This window comes from Macaca thibetana, chromosome 1, assembly GCF_024542745.1.
Source record: "Macaca thibetana thibetana isolate TM-01 chromosome 1, ASM2454274v1, whole genome shotgun sequence".
NCBI classification, from domain to species: Eukaryota; Metazoa; Chordata; class Mammalia; order Primates; family Cercopithecidae; genus Macaca; species Macaca thibetana.
Genome location: NC_065578.1, coordinates 117,436,748 through 117,453,237, shown reverse-complemented (window position 1 = coordinate 117,453,237; position 16,490 = coordinate 117,436,748). Strand labels below are relative to the sequence as shown.

Below are 16,490 nucleotides of genomic sequence, written 5' to 3'. Positions count from 1 at the left end.
CCTGTTGGCTCTGCCTTTGAAATGTACCTAAAATCTCTACTCCTGCATCTAAAATCTATTCCAGTTAGTCATCATCCTCAAATTATTACTTCTGATGTTTAGTTTTACTTTTATTTTAATTATAATGCAATTCAATTTGTTGTGTGAATAGTTTTTAATACACATAGTATATAAATTTAAGATTAAATATTTAGAATGAAAACCCACAGTAAAGAGACTTCAAAATTTGGTTATTTTTCTTAATGTTTCTTTAAGTATCATAAATAGGTAAATATTCTAAAATTTCAGGAGATTAAAAGAAAAAATCAGTCACAACTGGAGGCATGTTCTGATACTGTACAAAAATCATTATAACATAAGTCAACAATTTGTATTTCTAAAATGAAAAACAACTTGAGTCAACTTAAAAAATTGGTTAATTTATATTGCTAATGATATAAATCTTGGATGGAAATGAAGTTCAGAGTTTATGTTGTTAAGAGCTGAACAGCAAAACACTTTTTTTAAAAATCAGAGAATTTGTTAAAGCTCATGTTTCTAATAAAGAAATTTTGCAATCATTAGTGAAAGAAAACTTAAAGAGCATCATATATCAGCTTTATGCATTAAAGTATTTGAAATAAAAATTTTATCAAAGTGTATCAATAAAGTAATTAAAAGACATTTTTGAACATATCATCAGAACTTTTAACATAATGTGTTATGTAGTTAAACATAAGTGAGCAGTGTCAGACACGAAATACTTACTTGAGCCTCAAAAAATAATATCTACACAGATGTACCATTGCAATGTAAATTTATGGTCCTGACTTTGTCAAAGCATTTTTCTATTGAAATGAGAAAGCAAACTTTTTGGAAAACGTATAAATCAATACAGTGAAATTTTAATCACTATTAATAAAGCTTTAAATATTTTATGTAAAAGTATTTTAATAATACTTAACATGCAAAATTTTAAGATGCTGAAGATGGTAAAAGTTTTTTGTTGATCTGGTGGGGTTAGACAAAATAGAACCTGCAATAGCTCAAACAATATCATTGATTACCAAGAAAAATGGTTTCAATGATAAGTATTTACACAAAAATGGTGCCAAGGTGGTGACATGCTGAAGGTTTGGAGCTTCAGCCTGCAATTTTAGAAAAAAATTAGACAAAATGACAAGGAAATAAATCTCCCAGCACTGAACCCTGTGCTTTTAAGTTTCACTCTGTAATTTATTTCATATCTTGTATACAAATAGTTAAATAAGATCCATCTATGGATGATTACCAGGGATCCCCACCATAAATATTTCTCTGTCCAGAGAAGTGCCCAATTAACCTTACCTTTGTCTTTAAGCCAGTTTTCTAGCCATGACAAAACATTTCCTATACTTCCATGGTAACTCAATATTTTTCGTAGAGAAACTTGTGAAATGCTTTCTAAATGTTTGGATGAATTCTGTTTCCTGGCTTTCCCTTGTCCTCACCCTTCACCATCATTATTCTTCATGTTGTTCTTAGTGTGTTTTTGGTTAAATATGATTGTAATGTGCCATTCTGGGTGGCACAGACACTGTAACAGTTTCTCCAGCAGCATATATTGAATGGAAATAGAAAGAAAACCTCCACAATTATATAAACACCAATGAAAAAGCATTTGATCCTAAAAATGTATATGACTTCATGTATGTGTATAATATTTGAGTTTTTGTTAAACTAGTTTAAGGTTAGGAATATTAAGTTCAACCACCTCTGTCTTCACATCAAATATTTAGGATGCTGAGTAAAAAGAAAGATTTCTTTTTAAATTTACCCTTGTTACTATAACTGTAAAGTCAAGCACCCCCTTAAAAGCCTATTGTTTAACTTGCCACGCATATCTTACGAATTTGGCACCAACCTAAGAAAATATGTGAAAAATGGTTTATTACAGCCATATTTCAACTCTTGATGAAGTGGCGTTGTTGTCTGGGGTAAATACGCAAGGTTCTTTGCCTCATGCCAAGGAAATCAAGGACACAGACACACATGGAGGTTAAGAGTGGAGGTTTAATTGGCAAAAGAAAGAGAAAGGGGAACAGCTGTCTCCTGCAAGAGAAAGGGACGCCCAAGTGGGACTTCTGGCCCCCTTGCACTAGAAGTTTCGGCATCACTTGGGAACTTGTAAGAGATGAAAATCCTTAGGCCCCACCCTGGATTTACTGAATCAGAAACCCCAGGAGGACCCTGATGATTTGTGCTTTAACAAGTGTGAAACTGATCCACACTAGCATTCAAGACATGCTCTAAGGCTGTGATCACAGTGCAAGTATTGCATTACTTATGTAATACAGACACTAAGTTTTCATAGGCAAGCAGAAGACACTGTTGGGCTGAGACACTTAGGGAAATAGTCACAGGTGAGGCAGGACTTTCACCTGGAAGGAGGGCATTCTGAATAAAAGGACCAGGCTGAGCAAGGTAGAGAGCTGAGAAAACACAGGACATGTTTGAAATACCACAGTTAACCACTAACAATAAAGTGTGCTTTACACACACACTCATGGTTATTCCTCAAAACAACCAAAAAAATAGTATTTCCATTTATGTGAGGAAATTCAGACTCAAGAATTTACACAGAGCAATTTGCCTGAGAGCAGTAAGAGTTTAGAAAAGTAATGAAGATATGGTGTTAGAAATATGCTAGGAAGAGAACGTAAAGGGCTTTGAATTCCACACTTCAGAGTTTGGGGCTTTCTATGAAGGAAGACCAGAATGATAAAATTTATGTCTTAGAAAAGTTAATAGATTGGAGATGAGAGTAACTGGAAGCTTAAACAGACCCTATAGATGGTGTTTTCAATAGTTCAGATTCAAAGTGATTGTAGGTAGAACTAGGAGAATTGGTGATGAGGATAAAAAGGAAGAGACAGATTCAAGAAACTCTTGGAAGAAGGCAACTGTGATTGCATATCTGAGAGAATAATGGGAGAGGATTCTAAGTTATGATGACTGGGAGAAATGGCCAACTTCAGACTGACGAATTTAGTAGAATGAAATTAGTTTTTATTGTTTGTGATAGGGAGGCTTTTTGTTTCATTGTTTTGTTATGTTGTTAGGGTTTGGAGAGACATGAAGAGTTCAGTTTTAGACATGCTGACTCTGAGATTATGGCAGAACATTAAAGTAGAAATATTCATCAGGAAGTCAAAAATATGGACTATATAGCTCAGACTGCAAGGTTGGAGATGTAGACTTGGGAGTTGTCAGAGCAGAGGCAATAGCATGGGAGTAGTTAAAATATCCATAGGTAGTGTGTGCCAAGAGAACAGAATTCTGTGGGATACCTAAAAGGTCCTTGTTTATGAGACAGAAGAAGAGAAACAGCCTGATGGTCAGAGAAGGAAAAGCCAAAGGAGTAATGACAGAATGAGAATAGAGTGGTGTCGTGAGAGTCAGATAAGAGAGAAGGTTACAGAATGGCAGTTCATGTCTCCCACCTACAAACACCTTGGGAGAATAGGGAAGGCAACCATACCTGGTAATGAGGACATCATCAGTGATCTTCCAGAATGCAATTTCAATAGGGTGTATGGTGTGGTGCTGGTGGTGCTGGTGGTGAGGGCAGAAGTGTAAGTGGGACTGTGGGGATTAAGGACATTATGGCCTTTCAGGATGTGGGAGCTTTCGGTGTAGGTCACATGTTTGGGGGAGTTTGGCTATGAAGTAAAAAGGTCATAAGGGAAATGGTTACTGGAGAGTCTGGGCTTAGGTGAAGATGGCTATGTATGTGTGAAGTAGGGATAGAGGAAAGATGAGTGGATTGAAAACAGGTGAGGGAGAGATGGGAAAATTGAAGGAACACAGTTAGAGAGGAGGTCTTTTGCTCTAGTGAAAAACAAGCAAACAAAAAGGAATCAGAATGTTTTCTTCAGCCCAAGAAAAAGGAGTAAGTTCTTGGGGCTAGTGAAGGATGTTTCAGATGGAAAATGTAAAAAGAAGAGGAAACCGCGGCAGGAAAACCTTGCTCTTCTCAGACAGTGGGAATGAGGTCACTGTGTAGACAGACAGTGGAAAAGCAGGCCTTGGAAAAAGAATTCCTTCCACTCATTCTTCAAGTGACCTCTGCTCATGAGGCTTTTCCTAAGACACAGGGAGACATGGGTTCTAGGTCAATGCATATCACTTTGTATCATAAGTGTTTCTATATCTGTTTCCGCTACTAAACTGTTGGTCTTTGAGAGCTGATGCTTTTTTTCAGTACTTTTTTAAACGCAGAAAAACATCAAAAGATAATGTGACAAGCACATTTGTACCTTCACAAAAAAATCTTTTCTTTTTTGAAATAAACACTGTAAAAATAAAGCTGAAGAACACTTGTCCTCACCCCTGTTCTATGTTCCATTTCTTTCTCTTTCTTCTCAGAAGCAAACACCAATATGAATGGAATACATATCTTCTTAGCCTATGTATCTATTTAGCTATATTCATGAATAACATATAGTATTGTTTACTGTATGATTTCACTAATGGTTAATATTTACTATATGAGTACTTATGTTGCATGTGCTGCCGTAGAAATAAAGGATGCAAACATAAATAAGATAAGAGCAATTAAAAGAAATGAACTAAATCTGTGTATCTCAACATGGATAGACATCAAAACATAATGTTGAAGGAAAAAAAAAACAAATTGCAGAATTGGTTAATACAATATGGAACAATTTGGGCTTCATTTTATTCAACTTTGCACCCTTCATTTCTGGGGCAGCACGTGCAATGTAGGTACCCATGTAGTAAATATTAATTATTAGTAAATATATTTGAGTAAATAATATGATAATAGAAATGGACACTTTGTACAGTGCTTTATAGCTGTGAGATACTTTACATGTAATCTCTTTTCACCTTTTTTGTGTATTTCTCTCCCCAGGCTGATGCTGTTTAAGGGAAGTGATTATGCCTTATGCCTATTCCCAAAGCCATGCCCATTTCAATTTTTGTAACTCCTCGGTAAATATTAGCTGAATGAATGAATGAATGACTTTCCACTCTAAGTATTATTATTATTTTGCTAAGGTCCAGGTTGTGAGTGCTTAAATGTTTTTCCAAGGCCATGTGGTTGGAATCAGGACTAACAATCAGGTTTTCTGATACTAAATCCAGTGCTCTTTTTATTACACCATTGAAAGAGCTATTGTAAGGACTCTATTAGGGAATCAATATGAGAGGAATAATTATAATGAATTACTGCCCTAACATATCCAATAAATAGACTCCATGTACCTGTGTAATTGGAGAAAATTAAGAACCATAACCAGATCTAGGGCTTGAAATTTATTCTAATCATTGACTGGGGATACTTTGTCACGTGGTCCTTAAAGGGGGTTTATATTATGAAGGAGATACATGAATTATGAGGGTGTGTAGGATTACACAAGTGAGGGAATGAGTGGGAAGCAGTTTCACTCAAGTAGAACTGCTCTTGCTAAGGTCAGTGGTGACCTTCTAATTGCCTTTGACTACATGTACCATTCCTACCCTGGCTTCAGGGCCATCTTCCCTCCCAGTTCTCCTTCACCTGTCCTTGTTTGCCTCCTAAGAAATCCTTCCCTTAAAAAAAATGATAATTGCATGGAACTCTAAAGAAAGTTACAAGCATTCTCAGAAGAAAGATCTCAGGAACTACTTCAGACACCTCCACCCTCCACAATTTTATCTGCCCTCCCACTAGGATTGATTGATCTTGATTAATACTTTTACCCTCCACTTGTCTGTTTGGGGTCTGACCTCATTTTCCTTACTCTGTGTCAGGTCTCCACTGCCTTTTACTTTCCTAGCACAATTGCTGTGTCCTGAGCAGCTGGAGAAGTCAGGATTGCTGCACAGCACCAGCTCTGGACCATAAGTCCGTCAATAAAAGCAAGTCAGGGCCACCGATGTTAAATAACCTTTACAAGAAATAGTCTCTAGAAATTTACTTCATGATACAAGCATTGTTTGCTCATTTTCACACTCTTAGTCATTTTGCATATCCCTTAGTTTGTTACATCATATACATTTAGTCATACTAATAAATGCTCGTTGAGCTGAACTACTACTCATTTTTGTTGAATTGAGGTAGGGCACAGATTCCCTGACACTCTTCTTGCTCAAATTACAGTCTCATAGTTTTTCTGACACACCCCCAGGGAGTTATTGGAGAGACTCCCATCATTCCCTGCTAGCATAATACAAACTCAGCTCCCTAGAAGACCTGGCACTGCTCCCTGTATCCTCTTTCTTTAACCCTTCTTTCTCACTCTATCATTTGAAGACCATATTTGTAGACCTAAAAATCAGAACACATGGTTAGACTTGTCCTGCTTTCAGATATTAGGAATATTATGAGATATGTAATTTGGCTGCCAAAATATTCCTGTTGCTTGGACACTTTATTGAATTTGGGGAAGAATAAGATAGAGTTAGTAACCAGGACAATCTTGTGTTTGTAGAAGTAGCCCTGGATATGCTCCACTCAAGATGGATGTAGAAATTAAATTATATCCATGGTTTTGTAGTAAACAAGGGATAAATGAAGATGCTCGCATTCACTGTAAGAAAATAAGTTGTCCATGAGATTGAATTAACCAAGCAACAGCATGGATGGCTCATGAGAATGAGTATTGGTCGGTTATTTTGTTTGTTCTGGGTAGCCCTAGTGCCAAGGCACAACAAATTCATGAAACACACACAAAGCTTAATGTATAAATGACATTTACAGTACAGGAAGGAAGATGGAAAAACAAAGCAAAAGGACTATAGTAGAGTAAGCAATGAGCTAACATTAAGTCTTGAAAATATATCTTATTTTTTAACGTGGAAGATAGTGATGCAACGTTGAAGGAACTCAAGCAAGGTCAAAGAAGGTCTCATGCTTGAGGAAGTAGTTGATGAAAGGTTGTAGCTTTTAATATATGATGATGAAAAGAGATCTCCTTTTAGGGGGGTGAGTCTCTGATTCCAGTTTTACATTTCTGGAGCAATTAGCAGGACTCCTCTTGGCTTTTCTTGGTCTCCTCTTTTAGAAGAATGTCTCTGATATGTAATATTTGTTTGAAAACCCAAAGAAGCTCGTTTCCTTTTGAGGTTTGCCTTACTTTTTATGTTCTGAAGTTCATTTTGAACCTCAGATTTTGCTCCAAGCCATAAAACTGGTTGGATTGTACTAACATAATGGAGCCGTAATTTTAGCCCACTGTTGGGGGTGGGGAGATAGTTAAGGTGTGTAGTGGCTCTGTGGTTTCTCTGTGGAGTAGAATTCCCTGCAAAGCTTTTCCATGTGGTGTTTTAATAGCTGTCTTAAAACTCTCTGATGCATGGAGCAAAACCGAATTAAGCTCATGTGCTAGATTGGTGGGATGGGCCAAGGACTCTGTGAAAAACGAAAGAAAAACAATCAAACAGCCTAAGCCAGAGGCTACACGATACAAAGAAGATCCCCAGGACATATCTAAATTCAAAATTGAAAATTACTGCAGCAGTTACCGCTTTTAACTCATTTTTGCAGAACTTTATACAGGAAATTAGAATATTTCCCTTGCATATATTAATATTTTACATTTACGTGGTGCTCAACAAATTTACAAAATGACCCTAGGTATATTCGTTCTTGAGTCCTGCAATAGTCTTTTGAAAGTTGTATTAATAGATTCATCATTTTAAATGAGAAAACTGAGTCACAAAGATAAGCGCAAGGTCATCTGGCTAAGAAATCACAGAGGCAGAATTTGACACTACCCAAACCTCTCTGCATATCTACATCAGAACTTCAATATTTTAATTAGTGATCACATTTAATATTTATGAAGACAAGAAAAACCAACCAGACTGTGTATACATGCATAGTAAAGCTGTTTCCAGACTACTGTTTTCATCAGTGAATATAAGCCATGTACAGTGTTGTCTAAACATCAAAGGAATGAGCTCTTTCTCTAATTCAAATTCTGGTGATTCAGAGGCATGACTCCTTCCAAAGTGCTGAGTGTGGCTGATAAAACGCCACATACTCAGTCAGCCCTCCCATGCTAAGCATGTGTAAAAATTCTCTTTAGTGTGTGGTTTTGGCTGCTAAGTTCAAGAAACGTTTATTGAATGCTTCTATGTGCCAGGCACATGGGTGAAGCAGGAAGTTGTCTAGGGGTCTGTTCTGGTATAATTCTAGGGGAGCCTTTTCCACTGGACCAGTCCACAGCCTAAAATACCACCATTAGCAGGACATCCCTTTGAGTTAGTCTAGGAGTCACTGAGATTCCTTTTTGAAAATGCAGATATTAAAAGAAATACTTTAAAGTGGTCCCAGCACTAAAGCCTCTGGGTGTGTGTTTGTGTGTGTGTGTGTGTATATATGTGTGTGTGTGTGTGTGTATATATATATATACTCTTAAGATTTATATGTATAAATCAACTCTTAAGACTCTGAGCTGAATAGCAGGTAATACCTAGGAGGTAGTAGATTCTGGTAAGGTCTGTAATGAGCCCTGTGAAGCCAGCATATAGTGGCAGGCCAGGAAACCTGTCTTATCTGGGGAGAAGAGTGCACTAAGGCTCCCTATCAAAAATAAACTTCAATTATTTCTTTTGTTTTTATTTTAAGAACTAGCCCTGCATGACATCCATGTTTTAGGCCTGGATGCCCAAAATTGATCAGATTAATATTTGCAGTTCAACCAGCAAACGACTAATTCATTTTCATATTTTTTAAGCCAAGTAAGCAGAACCACATCTCTAATGAAAAGTAGCCTGAGGCTGCTCTCTTCCCCTAGTCCTCTGTATGACCACCTCAGAGGTCATCATCTTCATAGTCAGCCAGTGCACAAATTCTAAAGCTCAGTGTCTTCTCATGTGACTCTAATTGATATTTGGTTTGTTTCTATGGTTGGTGATGGGTTCGTGTCTCTGACAGACTTGCACAGGGCACAAGATGACTTGAAGATTTCTAATGTGACACTCACATTCTCTTTCACGGCTCTGAAAAATTATTATACATACCTTTAGAATTTTAAACGTAATATATTCATGATTCTGGCCCTCTCTTCCAAGGACCCAAAATACTTTAGAAACAAGTCAATTAACATGTTTATTATTATCAAAGAGAAAAGTATTGTACAAACCCTTGTTCAAACTTATATTTGCCTTTTTGTGATGCAATCATTGATATTCTGATTAATTTTTTTTCCTTGGGTCTCCCATAAGTTCTCCACACATGAAGCAGCTTGCATGGACTAACCGTGTTTTTTCTAATGACTAACAAGAGCAGAAGCCCCCCAGAATAATATCCTTAAGGATGGCTAGGATTATTGCTAGGTGCTGTGCTGAGAAGGACTTTCTATAGATTTTCTCATTCAATCTTCACAACAATCCCAATAGACAGGTACTGTCATTATCTTCATTTATGCATGAGGCACAGAGAAGTTAAGTAACTTGCCCAGGGGCACACAGCTGGTTTATTGAGATTCTAATCTGGGCTCAGTGAATCAAGCCCAGGCTTGTAATTATTGTGCCACAAAGATCCATGCTTCTTCAAGGGGCCACCACAGCGTGAAGGAATCTAGTCACTTGTTGGCAGGGGGTGCTTAGGGATCTCACAAGTCATTGACCCCAGTGTGCAGACGCCTGAGTGGGGAAGTAGGGAAATGATCAAGAGGAAAGGAGAGCCCTGGAGTGGTGTGCCCCTGCTCCTCCTGGTGGTCTCTATATTTGCCTTGTCACCTGCTTTTCATAGAGCCTATTTTGAAGGATAGTACTTAAAGCTAGGTCATACCTGAAGCAACATCAGCAGACTCTTAATTACAGATCCACGTAGCACATTGCTGCAGAGTGTGTCTCTGGGATAGGGGTGGGGTTTGTGTGCAATAGAGGGAGTACATCTGCTTTGCCCTCCTTAATATTTTCTCAGAGACAGCTTTGGTCTTCCCAGTGAAAATCATAACTAAGTCAGTCTTAGACATGCAGCTGTTCCTGGAATGGAAGCTGTGATATGCTGGTAAATGTTTAGTAATCTGTTCTCCAAGTGGACATCTCTGATTAGCAGTGCTTGCCATCGCCTTAGTTTGAATACTCCTACTAGCATATTTCAAATTATTAAGGCAATGTCACCGAAGAGAGTTGGGAAAAACCATGGGCAATTGGCTTCAGCACATTCCTAGACAGAGGTCAAAAGATTAGGGTGAATCAAGCAGTAGTTGCTGCAGGAGGCAGATGTCAGTTTACAGTCGTCTCCCAGATTATGGACCACGACAGCGCACACTGTGTGCTTCTTCAATCACCTCCCTTCTCTCCCCACCCCACTCTGATATTCTTCCACCATAAATCAAACTCATAAGAATTTCTAAGGCACCCTGAAAAAAGAAAGAAAAAAAGAAAGAAACCACAGAACTTGTAGCCTATAGGTAGTAGGTTGGGAAGGGAGGAGGGAGCAGGCCATCAAGATGCCTTCTGATAGGAGATGAGAAAGTAGGAAGGAGAGAGAGGGGAGGAATGGTTTTATAGGCAATGCAGGTTTGGATGTGAGTCTTTGGCTTTTTTCTCCTATCTGCAGGAGCATCCTCCTTCCCCTAGCATCTAGTTGCATGTCTAGGTCACTCCTGGGAAATGTGTCTAAGCAGAGGAATGGCCTCAAGGCCCAATTCCCAAACCATTGTTACTAACCCCTGGTGTGGACCATGTTCGATCAGATATAGTGTGTTCTCTTCCTAAAGGATTCCAGGGCCATGGGCTGAATACCCTGCAGTTTCCAGACATGCTACCTTCTAGCAGTTTATGATTTGAGGGTCAAAACCCTCTCAGGATCTAAATGTAATCCCTGTTGCTTTAAAATATCACCCAACAGATGTTTATGTATAGACCCCTGCTGCATTTCCCATTCACTACCAGGCACCACAAAGTACAAAAGCATAGAAAACATCATTTGTGACCTAATGAGTTTACAGTCTAGATGAGAAAACATGACAGCCACATACATGGTCCAATTCCTAAATGAGGATTACTGTAACAGTATAATCTTTTTTTTTTTTTTTTTGAGACAGAGTCTTGCTCTGTCGCCCAGGCTAGGGTGCAGTGGCCGGATCTCAGCTCACTGCAAGCTCCGCCTTCCGGGTTTAGACCATTCTCCTGCCTCAGCCTCCCGAGTAGCTGGGACTACAGGCGCCCGCCACCTCGCCCGGCTAGTTTTTTGTATTTTTTAGTAGAGACGGGGTTTCACCGTGTTAGCCAGGATGGTCTCGATCTCCTGACCTCGTGATCCGCCCGTCTCGGCCTCCCAAAGTGCTGGGATTACAGGCTTGAGCCACCGCGCCCGGCCAGTATAATCTAATTAAGTGAAACTACAGCACTTATAATAAATTGTGAGAGATATATAATTAGAGTCTATCATAATAAGTACTTGTTTAGTAAAGACAGTAAAGAGATTAGTACATAGCATGGCCATTAATAGTATTCTTGTTTATTATGTAACAACGTATACCCATTTTTAACATATATTTTCAACCTATTTTACAGTTAGAGTCACACAAATATGATTGTAGCAGCCAGTTCTATGTAATAAAAATATTTCTTCTGCTGGCCAAAAGCCCATACCAACACTCCTTGCTGATGGAGATCGAAGACTCTTTTTGAAGGAAAAACCTGGTATGAGAAAGACATTCACAAATCCCTGTCCATTTGGCAGTAAATCTACTTAACAAAAAGGTTATCATCTCAGCAGAGTATTGACATAAAGTACAGGTTTGCATATCTGTACAATGTTAACTAGCTCTTAATAAAACCTGATTTTTTGAATGTTGCATTGATTTTACCTGGGGCATTTGTACGTCTTCTCCTAATAAGGGTGCTGACCACTACTGGTTCATAGAGCTCAGACCCTGTTTAGTTCTGGGTAAAGGACTGTGAGACTGTCATCTCGAGTCGCACCCTATCATACTAGCAAAGGCAGCAGAAGAGGGCTTGCAAGTCCTGCCCTTGTCTTTCTCTAAATCAGCTGATGACTTGTGCTAATAGAGGGAAGCAATTACAATCCGATTGCCCAAAAGCCACTTTTCACTTGCTTTTGAAAAGGCTTTTGCAATTAAGAATATGAAATGCCTAAGTAAAATTTGGAGAATTTGCAATATATGAAAGAAAAACAGTTGTAAATTTACCCTGTGTCTCTGGGACAGTAGGCTTATGTAAGACAGCCAGTTTCTCTGCATTTACATGAATACTTTCTTGCCTTAGGAGACTACTATGTAAGTGTCTGGGTTAAGAAGCCCTCCTGCTAGGCCTCAAATTAGGTGAGACTGGTAAAGTAAATAAAGGGAAATGGATTGTGTCCATACATGACTTCATTCCATCCTTTGAATGGCTTTATCAATCACTACGAGGGGTGAGACTCAGCAATGATCATGTACAATACGTGCCTCCAGGTCACAGACAACTGACTTGATTTTCTAAGGTGCTTTCGGTGTGACAGGTCCGGGTCTGACAGACCCAGACCCTCTTCCTTCACCATTGGATGTATCCAGTGTAGCTTTTCTGAAATTATTAATCTTTTCTTTCTCTCAGCTCATGCTACTAATTACACCCAAACTTCTTAAACTATCTTAAACTTAAACTTCTTAAGATAGTTTAAGAAGTTTGGGTGTAATTAGTAGTCTGTAGTGAACTGGGTTGCACACATTATACTTTCATTGGCCCACAATGGTCAACCCTTGTTTTATCCATACTAAATTTCTTTCTCTGTCCTGTGAACTTAAATTTAAGGACTTCATTTAACTGCATGTTGAGATAGGATACGGGTGGAGGGTTGTTTTCTATTGTATTTTGCCAAATCTAATCTGTGTCTGATTTTTTTTTCTAGTTTTTTATTTCTAAAAATGCCGCCAGTTGGTGGAAGTTTGGAATCTCTGGTTACCCTGAAATACTAAGAGAAACACTCAGAAATTGTATTTGCAGAGAATTGCTTATTTAATTCTTCTGTCCAATTAGACATGGGGAAATGACTTGTTCTTCATTTGTTCAATAATGCGCATTTGCTAGCATCTCACTGCCCCCTGCTGCAGCTCACAATGAGTGCATCCTTTTCTGTAGGCATTCTCAGTTTGTGTTATTACTGTCTGACTGGTCCCTGTCATGCTTACTCAGGCTCTGGCCATGTGATTAGACACTAAACTATAACTCTGACAAAGTTATGAGTCCTGTTTTGCCACATAGATCCAATTTTAAAGCACGCATTTGGTGGGCAAGAGAGCATAGATGGGAAACTGGGACAGAGCTGGACTCTTAAGACCCCTTGAAATGGGGAGACGTGGCCTAGACCCCCAGCTCTCCTAGAGAGCTCTAAACAAATCTGAACCTGCTCTCACCTGGGCACACTGTCTCAGAGTGACTTCAGGGAGCCACAAGTTTTGGTACAGTGCCAGGACTTGGAGGAACAATGTTATGTTAAGATGTCTCCTAGAGCAAAGGAAGGAACAAGAGCATTGCACTTGAGAGAAAGAGCCTTGGGAAATTTCTTTAACCTCTTTGATCCTTTGTAAAATTATAATTTTTAAAAAAGTAATCATATCATGTTTTAAAGATTTAATCCCTAATCTTTTTTTTTTTTTTCTTGAGACAGAGTCTCGCTGTGTCACCCAGGCTGGAGTGCAGTGATGTGATCTCAGCTCACTGCAAGCTCTGCCTCCCAGGTTCATGCCATTCTCCTGCCTCAGCATCCCAAGTAGCTGGGACTACAGGCACCTGCCACCATGCTGGACTAACTTTTTGTATTTTTTAGTAGAGATGGGGTTTCACTATGTTAGCCAGAATGGTCTTGATCTCCTGGCCTCATGATCTGCTCACCTCGGCCTCCCACACTGCTGGGATTATAGGCATGAGCCACCGCACCCAGCCTACCTAATCTATTTTTGAAGGCTCTATACACATGTATACATTTGAGATAAATCTTTGCTTGATAGTTTTATTATGGTCAAATAGTCTATTAGGTGCAATTTAAGGATTATGGAAAGACATTCTGAGCCCAAAGACTTATTCCCAAAACTGTTCTGAAATGATCACAAAGTTGTAAGCCGTGTCTGTGGTCTCCATGAGGTTCTGCCAAAATGACCTTGAACAAGTCATTTAACTTTTTTGGACCTTTGTCTTTCCATCTATAAGATAATAGTGAACCTATTTTGTAGGATAACTTAGGGATTCTATGAGATAACATATGCCTGACACATGGCAGATTCACAATAATTTTAGTTCCCTCTTGCCCCTCTTCTCTTTTTTCTGATCTGAAATGATCAACACCTGCCTTGACACCAAATACTAATGGATAGATGGGTAATGGACTACAATACCCTCTTTCTCAATTGCCCCCCAAAGAGCAGAAAGACAGTCTTTTCTTGTCACCATTCACTTTCAAATATTGGCAAGGAAACTTGCAGTGGAGAGCGGGATAAGAGGGTAAAGGTAGTTATTAAAATCTTCAGTCTTGGAAGGTGTAGCCACCAGGAACTTCAAGGTATTGCCTGTCCTGTAACTGTGTGTATTTTATTGTGAAATGAAAGAGATTTTTCCCCCTTAATGATGACTACAGTTGCAGCTTTGACTGAGAAAGCAGACAAGAGAAAAAAGGCATCTAATTCAGGAAAGGTCATTTTGAGATCAAGGATATTTTTTTCTAAAGAATGCATTACACATATCATATCTACTTTTAAAAGTCAGAATGTTTAAAAAATAAATGATCAGTCTTCCCCTGGTGAATTTAGAGACACAAAGAATGTTTTCAACTCATTGTAACAGAGGAAACCACACAAAGTCACACCTACCTGCATGCATGCATGCACACACACACTTTGCAAGTCAAATATACATTTTTATGCTTTTATATGTGTTTTTTGCTTTGGTGATAGCCTTAAGAATTGGATGAGTCTTGTTAGGTAGTTAGTAGACTTCCATGGAACTAAATAAGAAGGATTTAAGGACAATTGCTTTTTGATGGTAAGAAAGAATTTACACTAAAGTATTTTCTCCCACCTATACGCTAGTTTTGTGATCAACCTGATTATAAACTGGGGAGAAACCAGAGGAACCACATAAAATTATGCATTTTATTAAATTTGTGTGACCTTTTCAAATCTTAGACATTGTTTTGGTATCCACCAGGAGACCGTTTTACTGTATTTGAATCAGACCTCTAGAGAGGAGCTAGAGAGATGCTTAGGGATTGCCCTGTCCAACCCCTTTATTTTATGAATGGGGAAACTAAGGCCCAGACAGGTCACATGACTAGCGTGCCCTCCCTTACTATTCCCTCTCTTTTCTGATGTCTTTATTGTGTTTGTTGGTTTCATCTCCCCCTAAAATTGTTAGTGTTCGAAAGCAGGAATACTGATTTGCGTGAGTAGCTCTTTCCTCAGCACCTCACAGTGGGTAATGTGCGGTAATCCAGTGAGCGCCACTCTTAATCTCCCAACAGAAATTATAATTACAATAAACAAAGAGAAAAAAGTACTGAATGTAATTCTTTAGTAACTTATTTTTTTTTTTATTATTTGATGCGAAATTTCATGTCCAAGTGTAATATTTTTGCCCATTTCTTGGGAGTGGAAAGGACTCACTTGTGAATTAGCAATGAGATTCTTGTGTTACATTAAGAGAAAAAGATGTGGTTCAGTTCTCATTTGGCAGCTCATCCAATATGACCCAACATTTAACAGTTTTTTTCAGCTGCTTTTATATTCCTACCACTATTTAGAGTCTTGGGATATACTAGGGAACAAAATAAAGGTTCTTGTTTTTTGAGACTACATCTTAATATATATTTGTGACATAGGAATGAACGATTGCTTTCCAACACCGGATTATTCTTGGACAACAGTTTAGTGAAAGTGTCGTTTTTAAAAATCGTCTTCCTCAAAATAAAAGGACTAGTTTCTCAAGAAAATTGTCTTGGTCAAGTTGCATGAAATTTGGCACAACACTGCCGCCTTGCGGCTACTTCAATCAGGGAACCACATACATTACAAGGTCACCTCTGTCTTGCAAGTAAGATTTACAGGAAAATTATTGTTTCTCAGTGGAAATATTTGACACTAAATGACCTATTCAGGAATCTTTAAAATCTAATTCCATCTGATTTTTAATAGAACGATTGGAAGGCCTCCATTGCTTTTGTGGTTGGGAACCAGATTGAAGATGATCTTCTCATCCAAGCCCTTACCCTGGCTGTCCAGGTCCCTCAGCGTAAACTCTTCAGTATGGTATCCTGGCAAGACATTTTCCAGCAGGTACCTGTCCCTTCCTACCTCAAAACCCCCTGAAGACTTTTTTACTTAAAATAAGAGAATAGAATTATAAAATAAACTATCTTATTCTTGGACTGTTTTGTAAATTTTGATGGATTATTGTAAGTAACTATTTAGCCAGAATAAATTTGAGTTGTTCAATCTGGAAGAATTTATTTTTGTTTATTAATTTTGTTAATTCAATATTAATTTATCTGTCAAAGATTTCTGAGGTCATATCAG

The 16,490-nt window shown here is 38.4% G+C and overlaps 1 protein-coding gene across 5 annotated transcripts in view; it reads left to right on the top strand.

Annotated features, from left to right (window-relative positions):
- The window catches only part of SPAG17 (sperm associated antigen 17), a 234,437-nt gene that overhangs the window by 18,151 nt on the left and 199,796 nt on the right, over positions 1–16,490 (top strand). For 4 of the 5 annotated variants that reach the window (XM_050748555.1, XM_050748550.1, XM_050748562.1 and 1 more), the window contains exon 2: positions 16,110–16,250. In XM_050748555.1, coding sequence (XP_050604512.1) covers positions 16,110–16,250 — 141 coding nt within the window. Of the gene's footprint in view, positions 1–15,894; positions 16,009–16,109; positions 16,251–16,490 lie in introns of those variants that run through there. The other variant, XM_050748569.1, reaches the window with a different exon arrangement.